At 39.0% G+C, this 24,057-nt stretch overlaps 1 protein-coding gene across 6 annotated transcripts in view; it reads left to right on the plus strand.

Annotated features, from left to right (window-relative positions):
• The window catches only part of AFG1L (AFG1 like ATPase), a 280,634-nt gene that overhangs the window by 164,472 nt on the left and 92,105 nt on the right, over positions 1-24,057 (plus strand). For all 6 annotated transcript variants that reach the window (XM_064289510.1, XM_064289507.1, XM_003404306.4 and 3 more), the window contains one exon: positions 16,421-16,503. In XM_064289510.1, coding sequence (XP_064145580.1) covers positions 16,421-16,503 — 83 coding nt within the window. The remainder of the gene's footprint in view (positions 1-16,420; positions 16,504-24,057) is intronic.

Genomic DNA, 24,057 nt, shown 5'->3' on the forward strand with positions numbered 1-24,057 from the left:
GGTGGTGCAGTGGTTAAGCAATCTGCTGTTAACTGAAAGGTTGTTAGTTTTAACACACCCAGTGGCTCTGTGGGAGAAAGATGTGGCAGTCTGCTTCTGAAAAGATTAGAGCCTTGGAAACCTTTTGGGGCAGTTCTGCTCTGTCCTACAGGATGGCTATGAATCAGAATCGACCAGGATTTCAAACTGGTTCATCCAGGTTTGAACCCCTGCTGAGAATTTACATTTCTAACAAGTTCTCCAAAACAAAAGAAGCCAGTTGCTGTCACTCCAGTGGATTTTGACTCACAGTGACCCTATAGGACAGAGTAGAACTGCCCTGCCAGGTTTCCAAGGAGTGGCTGGTGGATTTAAACTGCTGACCTTTTGGTTATCAGCTATAGCTCTTAACCACTGTGCCATCAGGTCTCCAAAACCAAACCTGCTGCCATGAAATCAATTCAGACTCTTTTCCCGGTGAGGCTAATGCTGCTGGTTAGGGACCAATTTTGAGAAGCACTCACTAGTAGTGCAGTGATTCTCAAAATTTGTTTTACATTTAATCACCTGGGGATCCTGTTAAAATGTGGATTCTGATTCAGTATATCTGGAGTAGAAATGCAAATTCTCAGCAGGGGTTTGAACTGGAATGAACCAGTTCAAAGCCCGGGAATTGACTCCATGGCAATGGGTTTTTGGAAACTCTATGTAGGGTCTTATGGCTCAAATCACTTCCCTGATGAATGGAAATAGCTCTTCATACCAACATTAAGATTCTTTGTTTTGTTTCCCATCCCTATGCCAGAACAATCTGAATAGCATAGAGACAAGACTTCATCAATTGCTACTTCCCTACCATCCTGGCGTATAGCTGTTTAGGATGCAAACTAGTGTCTTAGATCATCCAAATGAATTTCTTACCCAGAAACTTATATGCTAACAGCAAACAAGATCTGGACCAAGTTGATGAAGTCAGTGTAGATTCCTGTTCCCTACACTGTCTTGTCTGTCTGACATTATAAAGGTGATAAATGCCACTTATTAGATTTCAACTATTTTCTAGAAATTAGTATGTCTAAGATTTTTTTTTTTTAAGATAGAGAATATGGGAGAGAAAGTAAGTCAATGGCATCCTGAACAAGACCTCTGGCTACACAGTAGCAGTTGCCACAGTCAGATATTTCCCCTTTCTTTTTATAGATAGTGAGGGTCGTGGTTCTTTGAAACGCCATGATTTCCCATCACAGTTCCCAGCGCTGACAGAGAAATCCAACAACTGTTTGTACTGTGCTTCAGTGCTTCACTTGGTAGTTTGATCAGGTATGCCATCAGATGCTGATGTTTTGCCTTTTTTCTGGAATTCAGTTACTTTGAAAATACTTATAGTGACGTATCCAGAAACTCATTATTTCAGAGGAAGATTGATGTTCCAGGTCATAGTGGTGCTCAAAAAGATGAGGATGCAACCTCATATATGAGATACAAGTCAAAAACCTAACTCTATAAACTGTTAGAGGCATCTAGTTTGAGATGATGAAATCTGTTGCTGGACCAACCTGTAGTATTTCATTGCCCAGGTCTTTTTCTATCTGTTCTACACATTCCCATACTTATTTTCTAGGCAACTTCTGTTCATTGCATGAAACTAGTCCGGCTTTAGAACATTTCTCAAGCCTGCATTAAGCTTTATCAGTTGTTTTTTTCCTTAGTACTCTATTGCTCTCATTTGTTCATTCTTATAGTTCTTGAAAGCCATATAATTTTATGTCCTTTGCCCCCATTGCAGAGTAATGGCAATTGTATTTTCATTTCATGTTATTCGAACATAAACCTGAAGGGAATCAGTGTTACCAAGCTCTGGCCCTGTGATTCTAGGTTTATAACAGGGCTTCAAACCAGTTGGTTCTGGTTTGAACCCCTGCTGAGAATGTGCATTTCTAACAAGTTCCCAGGCAATACTAATACTGCTGGTTAGGAATCAATTCTGAAAACCACTAGTAGAGCAAGTGGTTCTCAAAATTTTTTATACATAAGAGTCACCTGGGGATATTAAAAATGTAGATTCTGATTCAGTATATCTGGGAGTGGAAAGGAAAATTCTTAGCAGGGGGTTGAACCTGTTCAAGGTTCTGTATATAATGCATGGGAATGATGAAATTAAGTAAAACAATTCTGGCAAAATGTGGTATTGCTTCAATCTACCAATTTCTTCCTATCCTTACTCTTATTGCTTTTCCAGGCCACCTTCACATCTTTCCAGGATTTTTTTAACACCTGCTAACTGGTCCACCTTCCTCCAGTTTTCCACCTCTGGCTTCTTCTCCGCATTGAGGAAGTGAAGTTGTAAAATTTCAAGTTTAAGCTTGTCACTCCCCTACCTAAATCCTTAAATTGCTTCCATTGTATAGACTTAGAATAAAATCCATACTATTTGAGGTTTCTTATAAAGCTCTTTTGGGCCTGACCATTTGCCAGCTTCTACTGTGCCATTTTGGCCCACTCTTCAGATACATGCAACTGAAATCATCCCAGCTCTTGTACTCTGCATTCTTGCTGTATTACTGAACTACTTGTAGATCCCAAATGAATTGGGCTGTCTTATATCTGCATATTCATATATATTTTTTCCCAAGTTTGGGACTTTATTCCTTGCATCTTCTTCTTCCCCAGCCAAGTCAACTAATTGACACTCCTCTGGATTAGCTGGTGCTGTTGTTCCATAGCATCCTCTTTTGCTCCTGTCATAGCACTCTAGTTCTCTGATTTCTTAATTGTCCTGATACACAGGAAGCTTTTTGAGAGCAGCGACCATGACTATCTTATTTACCACCATATTCCCAGCCCTTTGCTCAGGGCCATGCTCATAGTAGATCCTCAATAAATAGTTATTGAATAAATGAATAAATAAATGAGGGAAGGAATCCATGATCTCCAAAGAGATTAATTCGAGATACTAAGTATGAAGCAATGTTTCCTCCTGTTTTGAAGGTGCTCAATCAATTTAGTTACCGGAAGATAGTTAAATGAGAGACTCCAGTTTTAGAACAAAGGAGATATACATATGTATATATAAATTGTGCTTTAGGCGAAAGTTTACAGAGCAAATTAGCTTCTCATTCAAAAATTTATACACAAGTTGTTTTGTGACATTTGTTGCAATATCTGCAATGTGTCGGCACTCTACCTCTTTCCGTCCTGGATTCCCCATTTCCATTTGTCCAGTTTTTCTGTTCTTTCCTGCCTTCTCATCTTTGCTTTTGGGCAAGTGCTGTCCATTTGGTATAGTATACTTGATTGAACTAAGAAGCACATTCCTCACTTCTGTTGTTGTTTGTTTTATAGACTTATCTAATCTTTGGCTAAAAGCGTCAGTTCTGAATTAGAAGATTGTCTGGGGGCCATAGTCTCAGGGTTTCCTCTAGTCTCTGTCTAGTCTTTTTTGTGAATTTGAATTTTGCTTTACATTTTTCTCCTGCCGTATCGAGGACCCTCTGTTGTGATCCCTGTCAGAGCTGTTGGTGGTACTAACCGGGCACCATCTAGTTCTTCTGGGTTCAGGCTGGTGGAGGTTGTGGTTCATGTGGTGCATTAGTTCTTTCGACTCATATTTTCCTTGTGTCCTTAGTTATCTTCATTCACCTTTGCTCTGGATGGGATGGGACTAATAGATGTATCTTAGATGGCTGTTTGCAAGATTTTAAGCCCCCAAACACTACTCACCAAAGTAAGATGTAGAATATTTTCTTTATGAATTATATTATACCAGTTGATGTAAATGGCCTCCAAGACCATAGTCCCCAGCTCCCAGCCCCAGTAACTCTATCCCTCAAGGTGTTTGGATTCATCTAGGAAGCTTCTATGACTATACCCCCTTTGTGCTCCATTATATGTATGAATATACATGCCGTACATATGTACGTGAAAATATGCACAGCCTAACCTATGCGTGTACATGGCTATGCTCCTATAAGCCCTCCTTCCCCTATTCAGCATACGTATCTGCCTGTAAGTTATTGTTTGTTTTTTACTGTTGTTGTAGGGTTGTATATGCTATAGTATTTACTGTGGTTGCCTCTTTTTTTTTTCCTTGTGTTCCTCTAAGTGTCTTCTTTCCTTGGTCAAGTTGTGATGACTTCCCCTATATTGTCATCAGACTTGAAACCCAAATCTGTTTTACTATCTCAGTCATTATAGGAAAACTTCCAATTTTGTTAAATGCAGTATAATATAGCTGGACAAAGTCTCTAAAACAAAGCCCCAAATAATTTTTGTATGGCATCAAGTTGTAAATAAGTAAACAAATCTGTTCTTTATCAGGAGTAACTGCTTTTCAGGATAGCAACCAAAACTTGGCCTTGTTTGGTTAGCATGTGAATAAAGGGCGGCAGGACTCTCCCAAGCAGACATATACAGTGTCGTGCTGCTGTAACAGAAATACTGCAAGTAGATGGCTTTAACAAAGAGAAATTTATCCTCTCACAGTTTAGGAGGCTAGAAGTCCAAATTCAGGGTGCCAGCTCTAGAGGAATGCTTTCTTTCTCTGTCACCTCTGGGAGAAGGTCCTTATCATCAATCTTACCCAATTGAGGAGCTTCTCAGTGCAGGGATCCCGGGTCCAAAGGACACATTATTCTCCTGCCTCTTCCTTCTTAGTGGTAGGAGGTCCTCATGTCTCCCTGCTCACTTCTCTCTTTTATATCTCAAAACAGATTGACTTAAGACACAACCTAATCTTGTGGAACTGCTGCTAACCCCACCTCATTAACATCGTAGAGGTAGGATTTACAACATATAGGAAAATCACATCAGATGACAAAATGATGGACCACCATGCAATACTGGGAATCATGGACTAGCCAAGTTGACACATATTTTTGGAGGACACAGTTCAATCCATAACATAGGGTCAGGATGGCAGAGTACTGCAAGAACCTCTTAACAGGCCCATGTGGATTTTGCATTGCCATGTACATCCAGGCAAGAGGCATGGTTGCTTGAACATACTCTGGGGTATAATGGTAGTATGGCAAAGTGGTTAAGAACATGGACGCTAGAACCAAAATGCCTGGGTATGAATATTGGTTGTGACGTACTTTTGAGCTCTTTGACAGTGGGAAAATTACTTAAATTTTATGTGATTCAGTTTCCTTACCAAACCAAACAAACCAAACCTGTTGCCATTGAGTCGATTCCGACTCATAGCAACCCTATGGGACAGAGGAAAACTGCCCAAAGAGTTTCCAAGGAGTGCCTGGTGGATTTGAACTGCCAACCTTTTGATGAGCAGCGGTAGCACTCAACCACTATGCCCTCAGGGTTTCCTTATCTACCTGTAAAATGGGGGTAATAATAATACCTACCTCAAAGAGTGGTTGAAGAGATTAAATAGGAATATATTTAAAGAACTTAGAATAGTGTCTGGTACCCACCCCTTCTGGAGGAAAAGCAAAGAAAACCAAAGACGCAAGGGTAAGATTAGTCCGAAGGACTAATGGACCACAACTACCACAGCCCCCACGAGTATGAGTCCAGAACAACTAGATGGTGCCTGGCTACCGCCACTGACGCCTCTGACAGGGATCACAAGAGAGGGTCTCACACAGAGAAGGAAAAATGTAGAACAAAATTCAGACTCACAAAAAAAAACACCAGACTTACTGGTCTGACAGAGGCTGGAGAAACCCTGAGAGCATGGCCCCTGGATACCCTTTTATCTCAGTACTGAAGCCACTCCTGAGGTTTATCCTTCAGCCAAAGATTAGACAGGCCCACAAAACAAACAGTAACATACAGCAGTTCAACCATGTTTATGAGACTAAATGGACACACTAGCCCAGGGGCAAGGACAAGAAGACAGGAAGGGACAGGAAAGCTGGACAAATGGAAATAGGGAAGCCAAGGTCCAGAAGGGGACAGTGTTGACACATCGTGGGGTTGGTAACCAATGTCACAAAACAATTTGTGTATTGTTTAATGAGAAACTAATTTGCTCTGTATACTTTCACCTAAAGCACAATTAAAAAAAAAAGTGTCTTGTACATGGCAAGCCCTATGTCAAAGTTTGCTGTTATGATGATGTTAATGGTAAAGACAGATCCATTTGTTTACACCCCAAATTCTCTTACCAAGTTTATGCCAATCTTCTGCTGAGACCTTTAAATTATGACTGGAACCTTTGTGTATATTTTATAGAAGAGAGTAACTGTCAGAAATTTGTTTGTACTTTCCTTTCTGCATGTATGAGAAAGGGAAAATCATTCTCATCATCATTAGACGCAAATCCTGCTTTGAAGGACCTGTGATTATACAGTGCTGTACAGTGAGTTAAGCTGGGCAGTCCTTGCCTTCTTGGAATTTACCTTCCAAGCCTGACAGCATCAGTTCAGATGATTGAATGAAGGTCATAGAAACAATGGACTGTGACTTGAACAGACAAAGAAACTTAGAAAATATCAATAAACATAGAAATAAATAAACATTGAAAATATCCGATATAATGGAAATTTACTATAATATAACCCATTATTGTATAGAATTTAGTAGAAGGTGCATGTACCTATACACAGTTTTAGACTAAATAACTAAAGGAAATCATGATAGAATCATATAGTATGGACCCCTAGAAGAATAATTAGCATATTTACACTGTGCAGAGGCTATTAATAGGGAGGAAGAGGTTGAGGAGCAAAAATTAATCCTATAGAGTATGCAAGGCTTAAGCAAAATGAAAGAGTCCTGTGGTGCAGTGGTTAAGCTCTTAGCTGGTAACCAAAAGGTCAGTGGTTCGAACCCACCAGCTGCTTCATGGGAGAAAGATGGGGCACTGTGTTTCTGTAAAGACTACAGCCTTGGAAACCCTATGGGGCAGTTCTACTCTGTCCTATAGGGTTGCCATGAGTCTGAATCAACTTGATGGCAATGGTTTTTTTTTTTTTTTAAAGCGAAATGATCCTATGGCTATTATTTAATAAAGCAGTGTGACGTGTAAGAAGACCATGGATTTGGGGGGCAAGAGTGGCCTGGTCAAACCATGGCTCAGCTACCCACAAACTATTGGCTTCTTTTTAGAGCTCCATGAATTTTGAATTTACTGTTTCTCTTTTAACTGTGACTGCAGGAAGAGCCAGATTTGTGGCTCATCTTACAAGCAAGTGGCGTATGTAGGTGTGCTTTTAGCTTTAGCCTGTTTTTTTTTTTTTTTTCCCCAATGTTCTCTTAATTGTTTTTTTTCTTCTTTTTTAACTTTCTTAAATGTCTTCCTGATATGTTTATTAACGGAACAAGGTAGAGCATTAGTGATTTAGAAAAACTAACCTGATCCTAAGTTTCCCCAAGTGTAGATTGGAATAAAAAAAATTATTATCTTGCCCTGGGTATGGTTATTTTTGAAGATTTGTATGAGGTAAATGCAAGTCAGTTGCCTAGCACAGCTGTGGCATGTAATTGGCACTTTACAATCATTAAATACCTTCCTTTCCTGCTTTTTGGAAAGATAAATTCTGAAACTGCTTGATAAAAAAGAAGGGATACAGAGCTTACCTACTAAATTGATAGGGTGTGAGTATTTTCAGCGTGAGGATTACTGGGATATACAGAGAAGCAGGAGTGGATAAGTAGGAAAAAGGAAGTTTCTATTTACTTTGGAGTATAAGATAACCAGGAAAACAAAGCAGCCGGAGAGGCAGACTGGGAGGCTGGGGTCTACTCCAAAATGCAGTAAACCCAAAGAACTTAGCCCTGAAGAACTCTAATGCAAGAGAACTTCAGCAATAGTGTTAAGAATTTTAGAGATGTCCTTGGAATACATCCTAGAGAAGTAAGAGCCTTTACACGAACAGATATAAGCACACCCATGTTTATTGCAGTACTGTTTACAATAGCAAAAAGATAGAAGCAGCCAAAGTGCCCATCAATGGATGAATGGATAAATAGATTATGGTATATTCACACAATGGAATATTACGCATCGATAAAAAACAGTGAGGAATCTGTGAAACATTTCATAACATGGAAGAACCTGGAAGGCATTATGCTAAGTGAAATTAGCCAGTTGCAAAAGGACAAATATTGTATAAGACCACCATTATAAGAACTTGAGAAATAGTTTAAACTGAGAAGAAAACATTCTTTTGTGGTTATGAGAGGGGGGAGGGAGGGAGGGTGGGAGAGGGGTATTCACTAATTAGATAGTAGATAAGAACTACTTTAGGTGAAGGGAAAGACAACACACAATACAGGGGAGGTCAGCACAACTGGACTAAACCAAAAGCAAAGAAGTCTCCTGAATAAACTGAATGCTTCAAAGGCCAGTGAAGCAGGGGCAGGGGTTTGGGGACCATGGTTTCAGGGGACATCTAAGTCAATTGGCACTTTGGCTGCTTCTATCTTTTTGCTACTGTAAACAGCACTACAGTAAACATGGGTGTGCAGATGTCAGGGGACATCTAAGTCAATTGGCATAATAAAATCTATTAAGAGAACATTCCGCATCCCACTTTGAAGAGTGGTGCCTGGGGTCTTAAACGCCAGCAAGCAGCTATCTAAGATGCACCAATTAGTCTCAACCCACCTGTATCAAAGGAGAATGAAGAACACCAAGGACACAAGGTAATTATGAGCCCAAGAGACAGAAAGGGCCACATGAACCAGAGACTACATCATCCTGAGACCAGAAGAACTAGATGGTGCCCGGCTACAACCGATGACTGCCCTGACAGGGAACACAACCGAGAACCCCTGGGGGAGCAGGAGAGCAGTGTGGGATGCAGACCCCAAATTCTCATAAGACCAGACTTAATGGTCTGACTGAGACTGGAAGGACCCCGGTGGTCATGACCCCCAGGCCTTCTGTTGGCCCAGGACAGGAACCATTCCCGAAGCCAACTCTTCAGACACGGATTGGACTGGACAATGGGTTGGAGAGGGATGCTGGTGATGAGTGAGCTTCTTGGATCAGGTGGACACTTGAGACTTTGTTCATATCTCCTCCCTGGAGGGGAGATGAGAGGGTAGAGGGAGTTAGAAGCTGGCGAAATGGATACAAAAAGAGTGTAAGGAGGGAGGGGGCTGTCTCATTAGGGGGAGAGTAATTGGGAGTGTGTAGCAAGGTGTATATAAGTTTTTGTGTGAGAGACTGACTTAATTTGTAAACTTTCACTTAAAGCACAATAAAAATTATTAAAAAGAAGAATTTTAGAGATGAAAGGGATCATAATTCAATCCTTTTATGAAGGAGAAAACTGATATCCAGAGAGATTAAATAGCAGGCTAAAAACACACAGCTAGACAATTGGCAGAGTATTTATCATCTTTGAAAAATTATGTCAGTGTTTGGAAGGAGAAAAAAATGGTAACTTGAGGCAAATATTTGAATTCTACCAACTATCAGAGCAAAAGCTATAACTTATTCATCATTGTATCCCTAGTAACCAGGGATGTGCCTAGCATATATAGTGATCAATAATGTTTGTTAGATTGATCCAAAATGTAAATGTTGAATTTGGAGGGACTTGTTAAACTATGGAGCCCTGGTGGCTCCGTGGTTAAGCCTGCTAATCCAAAGGTTGACAGTTCAAATCTACCAGCTGCTCCTTGGAAAACCTATGGAGCAGTTCTACTCTGTTCTATAGGGTTGCTATGAGTTGTAATTGACTCGATAGCAATAAGGTTTTTTTTGTTGTTGTTAAACTGTAAATGTACATTTTTGTGATTTAAGACAAATGTGGTGTATTTATGAAAGATGTAGAATATCTTTAGTATCATTCTAAAAATCAATATACAAAAAAGTATTACATTAATAAGTGAATTTCCAAGGTTATTGGATACAAGGTCAACATTTAAAAATTGATTGTATTTCTATATACCAGCAGCAAACAAACACTTAGGAATGCTCGTACACTACTGGTGGGAGTATAAATTGGTACAGCCACCTTGGAAAACTGGCAGTGTCGACTAAAGCTGAACATATTTACACCAGTTCCTCTTCTAGGTGTATACCCAACAAAAGCAAGTACATGTGTGCACCAGGAATCACATGTGAGAATGTCTGTGGCTGCATTCTTTGAAAAGCTAATAACTAGAAACAACACAAATGTCTATCACAATAGAATGAATCAATAAAATGTGGCATATATACCAGGTGATAAACTACAACTATCCATAAACTACAGCTATAGACAACAAAATGGATGAATCTCACAAACATAAACAGATAACAAAAGAATATATACTGTATGATTCTGTTTATATAAAGCTCCAAAAATAGGCAAAATCCTGTAGTGCAGAATTAGGATACCAGTTATCCTTGGGAAGGTAGGAGGGGATCCTAGGGGCCTTCAGAGGTGTTGGTAATTTTCTATTTCTTGACTGAGCTGATAACTTACCATTTGTGTACTTTCCTGTATTTGCATTATAAAAACCTCTAAAGTACGTATTGAATGTTTATATATCACTGCTTGAGCTTAGAAGTAGTGGTACATGATTATTTTAAAGAGACTGGAGAAGTTATCTTAGGATGTGTACCCAAAATCAAACACATTGCAGTCGAGTTGATGCCAACTCATAGCAACCCTATAGGACAGAGTAGAACTGCCCTGTAGGGTTTCAAGGCTGTACACAGGCTGCCACATCCTCCTCAGGAGCGGCAAGTGGGTTCGAACCGCAGACCTTATGGTTAACTGCTGAGTGCTTTAACCACTGTGCAACCAGGGTTCCTTATATATAGTTGCTTCAAACAATTAAAAAAAAAAAAAAAAAGATGCACCCACCCCCCTGCAACTCAACCTCCCATCCCTTTTTTGGTTCAGTATCTTTCTCATACTCTCACTTGTCATTTACTTATGGAATTATATTCTTTGCAAACAAAGTAATATAGTATACAGTGTAGCTTTCCTGTATTTAAATCAACAGTTATTTTCTCTCATAGAACTTTTAAAATAGCAAGAATTAAGCCTAGAATGCTGTGTATAATCTACCTACCTACCTACCTATCTTTGGATCTTTCTGTCATCTCTATAAGTATAGGAAAAACTTGAAAGATCTAGGCTATGTACCAAACATTTTTGGGAAGAGGATAAAGACTTTCATTTCTACTTTTATACTTTCGATATTGTTTACTTTTTTTGTAATTAGCATAGATCGCTTTTTTAGTTATTTTTTAAAAGTTAGGGAAAAAGATCTTAGTTATTTAAATATTTAATTTTTGGGAGTTAGAAAAGTCTCAATTATTTCCTTTTATTGCTTACTTATTAAAATGTATAAATTTATTAGTTGATTATTGTCAAGAAAAACAATAGTTTTGATCCTTTAAATTCCTATTTAATGTAATTAGTTAAGTGTGTTGGTTAAGATCGTATGTCAACTTGGCTGGGCCATGACTCTCAGTGTTTATATATGATCACCCCCCATGATGGGATCTGCTGTGAGTAGCCATTCAGTTGAAAGGGAGTTTCCTTGGGCCTGTGGCCCGCATCTAAATATAACTCGACATTCTGGCCTTTGGCCTGCTCTGGATCCTGCAGCTGCCTTCTACTTGTCTGACTTCTGGTTCTTGGGATTTGAACTAGCAGCTTACCTGCTGATCTTGGGATTTGTCGATCTTCACAGCCTGTGAGAAAGAGCCCTGCTCGCTGACCTGCCGATCTTGGGTTCACCAGCCCCTGTAGCTACGTGAATCAGGAGAAGCCTCTATCCTGATCCACAGACTTGGGATGTTCCAGCCTCTACAATTGTGTGAGCTGTTTCCTTGATATAAATCTGTCTCTATATATTTACACATTTTACTGGTTTTGCTTCTCTAGAGAACTCAATCTAAGACAATAAGACATAAAACTTCAGTTTTAAAAGTGAGATTTTTTCCCCCTTCTTTTCCAAGTTTTCTATGTTGTGATTTTTAAAAATTTTCCCACCATAATTATTTTTTGTTATTTCTTTGTTCCAATTGGGAATGGAAAAGCCAGAGTAGGAACTGTATAAAGTTGTTTTTTGTGAGATGGCTATTTTTCTATGGTATTATTCAGAACTGCTAAAAATACACACAATAGATCTGAGGAAAATGTAAATTGCTGTAATGCAGTTCTTTTAGTAGTACATTTTTCTTTCCAAAGTCAAAGGCCTTTGACTCATGAGTTTGGTCACAAGGGTAGGCTAACTTCCTTTCTTTATCTCCCCAAATTTCCTAATTGTATTTTTAGATTATGTAATTGTATTTGTCCTTTGTATACATAAATATACAATTTCAAAATTAGTTTAGTGGCTGATTAATTTTATGCATTTGAATTGGATGGTGATAAAAGGTCATGGGTCTCGTGGATATCCCTGGAAATTACTAAGAGATCATGCCCTTTTGACTAGATTGAGTCTCGGTTTGAAAATAACTTACCTTTCACCCTCCACCACCCCACTGCAAAATGTTTTGAAGAATCTAGCATAAGTGAGTCAAATCTGAAATTTTGAGGTTTATTTTTCTTTAAAAATATAAACTGAGTGTTAGTATTTTTCAAACAATTAAGAACTAACATCTAAGGGCTCGGTTATAGTTCTTTTGCTGCTGATTAGGTATTCCTTGGTGGTGATTAGTGAATGTACAAATGCAATCTTTTTTAGGGTTTAATCACTCCTATGAGAAGTTAGTTACCCAGAAAGGGAAATTGAAGCTTGTATAACTTCCATTAGCCTCATTTCTTTAGCAGCAAAAAAAAAAAGTAAGAAAGAAAAAACTTGGACTAAATTAAGAATATTAAGTCATATAAGATAAATTGTAGTTTAAAAGAAACTGAAAACCTGGGGAAATAAATTTCTGTAAAGTGTATTTTGCCACACTATGAAGAATATTTTCTGTAGTATAGATGACCTCTGGCTTATAAACACATGGCGTTTCCATACCATCCCAGGGCAGGTTCTCCCTCATAGAGCAAGAAGTGCTCCTTAAAGAAGTGTGTCTTGTTTCTTTGCACTGGGTGGCTGAATCCCCACAATCATAGCACGGGCAAAGAAAGGATGTATCTCTTTTCCCAGGTTTACTACATTATTCAAAGTTAAGAGAAGAGAGAAGGATGGCTACACCTTTTTTTCACAAAGGTATTCTGGAGCCAGTGAGAGTGGAATGCTTCTACATGGGCAATGCTGCATCCCTTCTGGTGGGATGGTTACACGGCCCAGGACCTGAGACTGAGGCCTGGGGAGTGGGTTTGAGAAACTGGGAATGATAAGTTAGGCATGTCTGTATGGGGAGGACAGCTGGTGCCTCAGACCACGCGTAGTAGAATGGCATGACTTTGTTAGGTTAGGGACTGTTCCTCAAATGTGTAATTCAAAAACTTTGTAACCCTCCCCAGAGGACCAGCTTCTTGGGGATTAATTTATACTAATCAAATTCACAAGGAGCCCTGGTGGCACAATGGTTAAGCGCTCGGCTGCTAACTGAATGGTTGGCAGTTCAAACCCACCCAGTGGCTCTGTGGAAGAAAGACCTGGTGATCTGCTCCTGTAAAGATTACAGCCTAGAAAACCACATGGAGCAGTTCTACTCTGTTACGTGAGGTTGCTATGAGTCGGAATCCATGGCACCTAACAACAATAATCAAATTTACAAATTGCTAATATGTAAATCAAGTGCTCTACCTACACACCAACCTTTCAGCCTGGTTTTCTGGCTCTTCACTTCTAGAGGGACCAACTGCCTCAGTTTGCCCAGGACTGTCCCGATGTTAGCACTAAAAGTTCTGCATCTGGAGAAACTCTCAGTCTTGGGGAAACTGGAATGGTTAGTCACCCTACTTCACTCCTCTGGTCCCCTTAGCAGCTGTAGCATGTAAGGAGGGGAAACTTACTCTCACTGCCACTGCGTCTCCTCTTCCTTTGTACTGTCTATTTCTTCTTCCTGTATGCAGTTCTGTCCCCTTCAGTGCAGATGATAAAGAGCCCTCAGCTGTATAGCAATACAGCCCGGGATCTAATTTCAGGGAGAAAGAATATTGTTATTGCTCAAACACGCCCAGATATTACTGTTCTGATTATCTATTGTTGTGTAACAAATCACTGCAAAATTCAGAGGCTTAAAACAAGATCATTTTATGATGTCTCCTGGTTTCTGTAGGTCAGAGATTTGAGAAGGTCTGGCTCCCTCAGTGAGACAGTGGGTAGAGCTGGCACCCCTGGGGACTGGTCAGACACCTCTGTCTTTATGTGTCTCAGAGTCCCACAGGTTGTCTCTCTGCATGGGTTAGTTTAAGCTTTCTCACAGGCAGGTGGCCCCCAGGCAGCTGGATGCTTAAGCTAGAAGTTTAGTGTTCAGAGCACGTGTTCCAACAAGTAAGATGCTTCCTTGAATGCCACAGAGGATATTTCACCATAATCATGAGATTCAAGAGGGAGAACCTGGAACTGACTTCTTGATGGTTGGAACATCGAAGTCATATTGTAAGAAGAGCATGTTGGGATGGAAATATTATTGCAGTCACCTTTGGAAAATATAAGCTGATGTTATGGATTAAATTGTGTCCCCCCAAAATGTATGTCAACTTGGCTAGGCCATGATTTCCAGTATTGTGTGATTGTCCACTATTTTGTGATCTGATGTTATTTTCCTGCGTGTTATAAACCCTATGCCTATGATGTTAATGAGGTGGAATTAGCAGCAGTTATAAAAAAAAAAAAAAAAAAAAATTTTATGTTAATAAGGCAGACTCAATCTACAAGATTAGATTTGTGTCTTAAGTCAGTCTCTTTAGAGATATAAAAGAGAGAAGCGAGCAGAGAGAACGTGGGTGACTTCATACCACCAAGGAATAAGAGCCAGGAGAATTGCACATCCTTTGGACTGGGGGTCCCTGTGGCTGAGAATCTCCTCGACGGGGGAGGATTGATGACAAAGGCCTTCCCCCAGAGCCAACAGAGAGGGAAAGCCTTCATCTGGAGGTGGCACCCTGAATTTGAACTTCTAGCCTCCTAGACTGTGAGAGAATAAAGTCTTCTTTGTTAAAGCCATCCACTTGTGGTATTTCTGTTTAGTAGCGCTAGATGACTGAGACATCTGTCATAATTAACTTGGCCCAAAAGGTTTGAAAAATGTAATTTTTCATTGATAAAAAGTAGCCAAGTTCTTAAAATATATATATATATATATTTCCTCATGATTTTTAATAAAACAGTTTTCATTTTGCATGCAAACAAAAAGGTTAGCCTGGAAATGTTTCTTGTATTGTCCTGAAAACCCTTTTTCATCATCGTTCTATTGGAATATATATATATATATATATATATATATATATATATATATATATATATATATGTTGTTGTTGTGAGTCAATTCTGACTTGTACTGACCCTATAGGACAGAGTAGAACTGTCCCATAGGGTTTCCTAGGCTATAAATCTTTACAGGATCAGATCACCAAGTCTTTTCTTCCGTGAAGCAGCTGATGGGTTCGAACCTCTGACCTTTCACTTAGCAGCCCAGTGCTTAACCATTGCATCACCAGTATTCTCTCTCTCTATGTGAATATCTATCTATACATACATACAAACGTACACACGCACATATTTAATACTCGCCCCCCCAAATAAAAAATCCAGCTGATCAAAATAGGTTTGGCAAAAGTTTATTTGCTTCTATAGTAAGATTGTGTGTGTGCGTGCGCGTGTATGCATCCTGGGGGATGGAAAGTACAGGGTAATTGAGAGAAGAGAAAGACCTCAGTGGCACAGGGCAACTCAGGTGGAAGGGAGGCATCCGCAGCAGGAAAGGACTCAGAAAGACCTTGGTAGCCAGAGAGGGAACCAGGTGACAAGGCCGTGGCAGTCATTTCAAGTGAAGGGCTGGCTTACCAATAGCTCATTTTGGTATTTGGTTTAAAATGTGGGTGCTAATGTTCTGGCCCAGCTCTCGTAGACTGCCTCTTTCCCATTGTGGGGCTGAAGAGCCATGAATTACCCTTCTGATAGCCTCCAGCTTCTCACTTCAGGGTAAAGTGAAACTTTACTCCTACCTCAGGCAATTATTTGGGGAATTTGCCAACAGCATGGCAGAGTTTCAGGAGACATGATACAAATCTTAATTTTTTTTTAATTGATATTTTGTTGGCTCAATATATGTTTAATGTTGCAAGTTGACTTCCATGAATCTTATATAAGTTCTATTATTTTGTCCTAATCTCATATTGGAAACCCTGGTGGCGTAGTGGTTAAGAGCTATGGCTACAAACTAAAAGGTTGGCTGTTGGAATCCACCAGACTCTCCATGGAAACCCTATGGGGCAGTTCTACTCTGTGCTGTAGGGTCTCTATGAGTTGGAATTGACTCAACGGCAATGGGTTTGGTTTTTTTTTAATCTCATATTGAGGAAAATTTTCAAAAATTTGAAAAAAAAAAAAGGATAGCAAACAGATTATACCTCTGAACCATCACTTGTTTAATAAGACATTTTATGTGTTTGGATTGTAGGAGCACTGTAATACAGTCCAACTAGATTCTGGGATAGATTACCGGAAAAGGATACTTCCTGCTGCAGGGAAACTCTATTACCTGTAAGTTTTCTTTTACGTTTTAATTTTCTGTGTTTACTACCTAATAATTAATGAGGAGCAGATGAGAAAAATAAACAAGGTAATTATTAGAACACGAAAGGCTAGTTCTGAAGGCTGTGATGTTTAAACTATACAATGTTATAATGTTAACTTCTTTAAACTGTGTTTTTTTGCCATCTACATTTGTATCACTTGGATGTGTGATTGGATGAAACCCTAATTAGTTTTTTGGGGAGGAGTGATGACAGATGGTTAGGAAGTGATGAGTATCCTCTTAGAGACTCTAGTATTAAAAGAATCTTTTTTCTGTGCTGAAGTAATTAGTTTTTTGTGGACAGCATCTGACAAGCATGCCACATCCATTCCCTAAAAATTATTTTATTTTGTCAGATGATCTGTTTGTATTTACCGTTGTTGATCTACTTCCATACATAAAAAAAAAAATAGCTGGTGTAAAAAATATATATAACGGGAAATGTTTTGTCTTTTAAAAGCTAAGCCTCTCCTGGTCAGTAGCAATTTGTAATAATAAATGTATTTGGTGCACGCAGTTAATGCTGAAAGAAAAATATAGCTTGTTTTAAAATGTCACTTGTGAGAGCCTGAAAAGAAAAGAAAAAAAACCATTGCTGTCGAGTCGATTCTGACTCATAGTGACCCTATAAGACAGAGTAGAACTGCCCCATAGGATTTCCAAGGAGCAACTGTTGGATTCGAACTGCCAATCTTTTGATTAGCAACCGAGGTCTTAATCACCAGGGCTCAGAAAAGGAAGGAGTGCCTTACAAATGCAAACTGTTGTTTAGTATATGCCAGCAGGTTTGGCACATAGTGAGTTGTCATGAAATAAATCTGCCTACGGACTAATTGTGATTGAACTGAAAGGCATGTTTCTGGTAATGTAAATTTTGATGACAATGTACATATGAGAGGTTCAGAAAAGTTCTTGTTTCTGCCACCTTGTAAGCAGAAGTACTTTACTGTTTTTGAAGCAGAAATTAGCTAGAAAAATCACATAATTAAAATTGCATACATTACAGTGTACCAAGGGGACTGTTTCAGTTTATTATTCAGATTCTGATGATTATTATAGGAGGTTCATCTGCCTTTAAGTACTTTGTCTTTAAAGTACTTTATAATTAAAAAAAATTCTTATAGCACTTTTTTCTGCTTTAACATGTATTTTTTTCTTAGTTTCTTTTATGTTTGTATTTTGTGTTTTGTTTATTTTTCTGATATTTGCAACCTTTCCTGATTCTTTGTTATGTCTTAATCTTCCAGATGTGCAGTATTTATAACTTATTATAATTTCTCTGTATTCGTTTTCAAAGGAACTAATCCTTCATATCCTCAGTTTTCCCACAAAATGTACCCATACATGGGAGAATTAAAACATTTTCAAAATAATAAGAAATTCCTTAATAGAAAAATGGAAGTCTGAGTGTAAATCATGGAATTAGTTTCATAATTTGAGAGGTCTCAGTGGCATTTACAGGAGGTAGACAAGCTGCCTTTGCTTGGAGGATAGTCATTTCTCTCTCTGACCCACCCTGTCTTGCCCCTTCCTCTTCCTGATAAAAGGAATATAATTCTAATACACTGAAATTCCATTTTGTACTAAAAGCATGTACTGGGGGAAAATAGAGTCAAACAATGTTCCAGAGTCCAGGAAGCTAGAATCTACAAAGTGTACCATGAAACTCTGGAACAGCTTTCTTAAAGACAGACATGAATTAACGTCAGTCAGCTTGACTGTAGTGTGATAACCAAGAATAGAGATTCTTGGGGCATAACTACTCAGAGGGTAAGACAGATAGGTATCCCTGAGGAGAATTACAATTAAACTCACCTCAGAGGTGGAAGAATAATAGTAGATACCAAGATGAGGTGCTAGGGATGTGCATTATATTGTTTTACATGGCCGCTTGTGTAGAACTTTTTTCATGACAGAGGTTTTAAAAAAAAAAAAATCCTGAGGTGTTGTTAATATTTCAATTTAACTAGGTTTCTTTTTATCTTGCTCATACAAGAAAGCTTATTAATCTAGATTCCCTCGCAACAGACTTTAATGTACCATGCTGTAAAATGTCCCATTGAACTGTGTGTTTGATTTGTAGCCTCTATTGTTTTCTTTTCTTTTCTCTTTTTTACCCTCTGCCCAAACATCTGGAATTGGTTCCTGAATATGCAAGTCCAGATTACCTCCTTGTCAGTTTCACTTGAGCCCCAGCAGCCTGAAAAGTAAAACAGAATTCTAGCCTTCCTCCAGGGAAACACCAAGCACTAGCTCAGAATTTCGTACAAGTAAAATCCCACATATGACCTTTAACTAAATAGAACTATTCATTATCCCAGTATTTTACTAATCTAACTGCCCAAAAGCCAATTAAAAATGTCTGAAAATACAACCCAATTAATAACAAGAACTACCAGAGACTTTAAAAAGTATTGGCATAGTTGACATGGAATGATTTCTACAGTTCATAATATTGTCTGGGTTCCACGAGAACCAATTTGTACAAGATATAATGAGTTGGAATGAACTCGATGGCAATGGGTGGTGGTGAGATCACATATTTCTGTTATAATACATTTCGAGTGTAGTTTTATATTGCCTGAAATTGAGATATTCCCCCTTCCCCCAAAAAACAAAGCCCAAACCCGTTGCCAACGAGTTAATTCCGACTCATAGCGACCCCATAGGACAGACTAGAATTGCCCCATAGTGTTTCCAAGGAGCAGCTGGTAGATTCAAACTGCTGACCTTTTTGGTTAGCAGGTAAGCTCAACCACTGTACCATCAGGGCTCCTTAGATACCCCAGAGTACCTTTGTAAGTAAGTCCAGTGTTGTTGTTTTTTATTTCCTTTAGTTTTATTGAGCTTTAGGTGAAAGTTTACAGTACAAATTAGTTTCCCATTCAAAAATTTATATGCAGATTGTTTTGTGACATTGGTTGCAATCCCTGCAATGTGTCAGCATTCTCCTCCTTTCCCTTTACACCCCAGGTTCCCTGTGTCCATATGTCCAGTTTTCCTGTCCCTTCATGCTTTCTTGTCTTTGCCTTTGGGCAGGTGTTGCCCATTTGGTCTCCTATACCTGATTGAACTCAGAAGCACATTCCTCACATGTGTTATTGTTCCGTTTTATAGGCCTGTCTAATCTTTGGCTGAAAGGTGGACTTCGGTTCAGAGGTAGCAGGGTGTCTGGGGCTCCTAATTTCAGGGGTCCCTCCAGTCTCTGTCAGACCAGTAGGTCTGGTCTTTTTTTGTGAATTTGAATTTTGTTGTATATTTTCCTCCTGCTCTGTCTGAACCGTCTGTTGTGATCCCTGTCAGAGTGGTCGGTAGTGGTAGCCAGGCACCATCTAGTTCTTTTTGGCTCAGGCTGTTGAAGGCTGTGGTTCATGTAGTCCATTAGTCCTTTGGATTAATATTTTCCTTGTGTCTTTGGTTTTTTTCATTCTTCTTTGCTCTGAAGTCCAGAGTTTTTTGGCCCACCCCTAGACATTTTTAGTGCCATATAAAACAAGCTCAGAGAATTTAAATATACCAAGTTACAAGCCACAAGGAGTTTGGGTGCAAATATCCAAACATTTGCATAGGTTAAAACACTCCACCATTGTCCACTTTTTCATTCAGTGGTAACTGCATGACCACTACAGAGATGAACACAAAGTCAGTTTCTTCCTAGTTAATTGGTGGATACCAAACCCATTGCTGTGGAGTCGATTCCCACTCATAGTGACCCTATAGGACACAGTAGAGGTGCCCCATAGGGTTTTCAAGGGGCACCTGGTGGATTCAAACTGCTGACCTTTTGGTTAGCGGCCGTAGCTCTTAACCACTACGCTACTAGAGTTTCCAGTTGGTGAATAGAGCTCACTAAATCCTTAAGTATGGAATATGGGTTTGCCAAAATCTAAACAGGTCAACCAAGTATTGGACTTCCTGTTTGCCTCTGGTTGGAGGCTTGGACCAATAATTTCTTTTGAACCACCTGGTGTTTGTGAAGGGTGGCCCCATCCTATGGCTTAACTGCTTCAGATTAATTCTCTACTTGGGGACCGGTGACACTAAAGATTATCATTTTAGATACGCAATGAGCATCTGTTTTCAGACAGAAACTACCACTGAGAGGTCCTTGGGATGCTGCCCCAGGCCATTTTGCTGTCACTTCTGTGAAGGGATACTGGTTTTCTGGGAGGAGAGGAGGTTAGATCACTTGGTCTCACCTCATTCTCTGTGTCTTTTTCATTTCCGTTCAAGATATGAATAGTAGAGGTTTTTTGTTTTTTTTTTCCTAAGTGTTGAAGGAACTGAGAGGCGAATGTTTCTATTTAAACACCATCTTCCCACCATACTGACATACAAACATCCCACCCCCAGCGCAGAAGCCATGGCCTCAAGCAAAGATTTTAAACTGAACTGAAAGGGGAGGGGTATTGGGTCTGGGATTTGATTTTACCATGTTGTTATTTTAACTGCCTGAGCCATCCCCATGAGTGGTTGGGAATTTGACCCTTGTGTTCTATAGGGTTTTCGCTGGCTGATTTTCAGAAGTAGCTTGCCAGGTCTTTCTTCCTAGTCTGTCTTAGTCTGGAAGTTCAGCATCATAGCAACACACAAGCCACTACTGATGAGCAGGTGGTAGCTGCACATGAGGTGCACTGGCTGGAATGGAACCTAGGTCTCCTGCATGGATGGCAAGAATCCTACCACTGAATCTCCAATTGTAGACTAGTAAGTTAGCCTGTTAATTGTTTCATGGATGCTGGCAGAAGACACAGAGACCTCGGTCAGAGACAAAGGATTTTATTAGTCTCCACAGAGGTAGCAGCCTGAGCATTTTAGCATGTTTGTGTCGCTTCCCTTCCTTGCCCACAAGTCCCATAGGGCACCTTGGAGGGCCCAGATGGATGCCTGCACTGGCAGAAAATTGTGTTACAGGAGAGGAACTCTGAGCTTGAAAAATCTACCATTATACAGCCAGAAGTAAGCTAGCCTGCCTTCTGTCCCAAAAGAGACATTGTCTCATTCCTTAAGGTTGCTTGCTGCAAACACAACCTTGAGAAATGGTCAGGGTCTTCTTCCTTGGCATGTTCAGCAAGATGTATTGTAGAATGAGAGACCCATAGAGAACTGTCTCTCCCAGCAGGGAGCATCTGCCAGACTTTTAACCTAAAGAAGCCAGGCTTTCTTCTTTTATTTCAGCTGGCTCCTATCCACTGAAGTCATCTACCACTTCAACATAATTACGTCTGAAGCACATTGTTCAGTCATTTAATACTTTAACTAAATTGTCTCAAGACCATATGAATTTCATTTATATGGGGACTATAGATCATTCTGAAAAGTGATGAAAAATATATTTACCACTTCTCAGACATAGCCCAAATATGCACATATTTTTACCTGGCTAATATAGCTCAAAAAAAAATTTTTTTTTAATATAGCTCATACATTTATCCACCTTTTGAACAGATTTCAAGAAGAAGTTTATTCTTAAACACTTTTACCAGTGGAAGTTTCAATCTCAAGTAGCCCTTATTTTTCACTTGGGAAACACCTATTCCAATAGAAAATCACTTCTGAGAACATACCCTTGAACACCATTTAAAAAAAAAAGTTAGCTGGCACAAAATACAGAGCTTCAAGGTTATGGCTCTGTTTTAGAAGAGAGATCATGAAAACAAAGACTGGTGCTCATATATGTTAAAGCGTATTTCCTCTGTGATATTCCCTACGCACACTTACTTGTGATATTCCTTACACACACTTTCCCCCCATCTAACTGGGAGAACTGGATCAATGAAAATTAAAAATATTTCTTAGCTTGATTATTAGCTTTACGGTTTAGAGTAAACATCTTTAACTTATCAAAACCTGCCTTCCTTTGAATAATATTATACCACTTCACATATAGTGTAAGAATCTTACAACTGTATGCTCCATTTTCGCCATCCTGACTTTTGTGTTACTGACATACATTTTATTTTATTATGGTATATAAGTTTATTGTATAATAATGTGTTTTATTATATAATGTTCTGTATATTCTTTTTTGTTATAAACCCTACAATACATTGTTGTCATTTTTGCTTTAATAGTCAATAATCCTTTAAAGAGATTTTAAAAATAAGAAAAAACTCTTTCATATTTACCTATGTATTTACCATTTATTTTGCTCTTCATTTCATTACACACATCAAAATTTCCACCAGGTATCATTTTCCTTCTTCCTGAAGGACTTTAACATTTCTTATAGTTTGTAACCTACCTCTGATAGTGATGAATATTCTCATCTTTTGTATGTCTCAGAAAGTCTTTGTTTCACTTTTATTTCTGAAAGATACTTTTGCTGGCTAGAGAATTTTAAGTTGACAGGTTTTGTTTTCCCCCTTTCAGTACTTGAATAATGTTGCTCCATTGTCTCTGGCATGCTGTGTTTCTGATGAGAAATATACTGTCATTCTTATCTTCGTTTTTCTTTACGTGAGTGTCTTTGCTGGCTGCTTCTACAATTTTCTTATCTTTTTTTTTTTTTTTTCCTATAATTGGCTTTAAGCATTTGTGCCTTGGTGTGATTCTCTTCATGTTTCTTTTGCTTGGGGTCAGTTGATTGCCCTTCTTGAATCTCTGGGCTTTTAGTTTTCATTTGGAGAAGTTTTGGCACTTTCTTTTTCCTGTCCCCCTCTCCCCCACTTTCTGGGACTCCAGTTACACTGATACTAGACCATTTTATGTTGTCTCACAGCTTAGCAATGCTCTGCTCCCCTTTTTTGCCCAGTCTTATTTTTTCCCTGTATTTCATTTTGGGTAGTTTCTTTTGCAGTGACTAACCAGCTTTAATTTGCATCCAGTGTATTTTTCACCTCAGACATGGTGGTTTTTCTTTTCTAAAGTTTCAGTTTGCATCTTCTTTTGGATCTTCCTTGTCTATTCGTACTAGGTTCATGCTTTCTTCTATCTTATTGAACATATGGAGTATATTTATACTCACTGTTTTAAAATCCTTATCTAGTAATTTTGTTATCTGTGTCATTCTGGGTATACTTCTGTTGATTTTTATTATCCTTATGAGTTGCATTTGCATGCTTGGTATTTTTTATTGGATGCCAGATATTGTAAATTTATTGGATGCTAGAGTTTTTTGTGTTCCTTTAAGTATTTGGGGACTTTTTCTGGGAAACTGTTATATAACTTGGACACAACTTTATTCTTTTGAGGCTTGGTTTTGTAAAGCAGGACAGGAGTAGCCTTTATTCTGGGAGTAATTATTCTCACTACTGAAAAAATACTCTTCTAAGGAGTCTACTTGATAGGTTATGTGTTAGGAGGGCTTTCTACTTTGACTGGAGGGAAAACAAAACTATTCCTTCATGAGCTCTGGTGGTGGTTCTGTCTCATTCCAGTGGTCCCTTCCTCTATGCCTCAGGTAGCTTCCCCTCATGCGTGCAGAGATTAGTATTCAGCAAAGACTCAAGGGGCACCCACTGTAGACCAATGGACTTCTGTCCCTTTCTTTTAGCTCTCTTCTCTGTAATACTCTGCCC

The sequence above is a fragment of the Loxodonta africana genome, chromosome 1, assembly GCF_030014295.1.
Source record: "Loxodonta africana isolate mLoxAfr1 chromosome 1, mLoxAfr1.hap2, whole genome shotgun sequence".
NCBI lineage: Eukaryota > Metazoa > Chordata > Mammalia > Proboscidea > Elephantidae > Loxodonta > Loxodonta africana.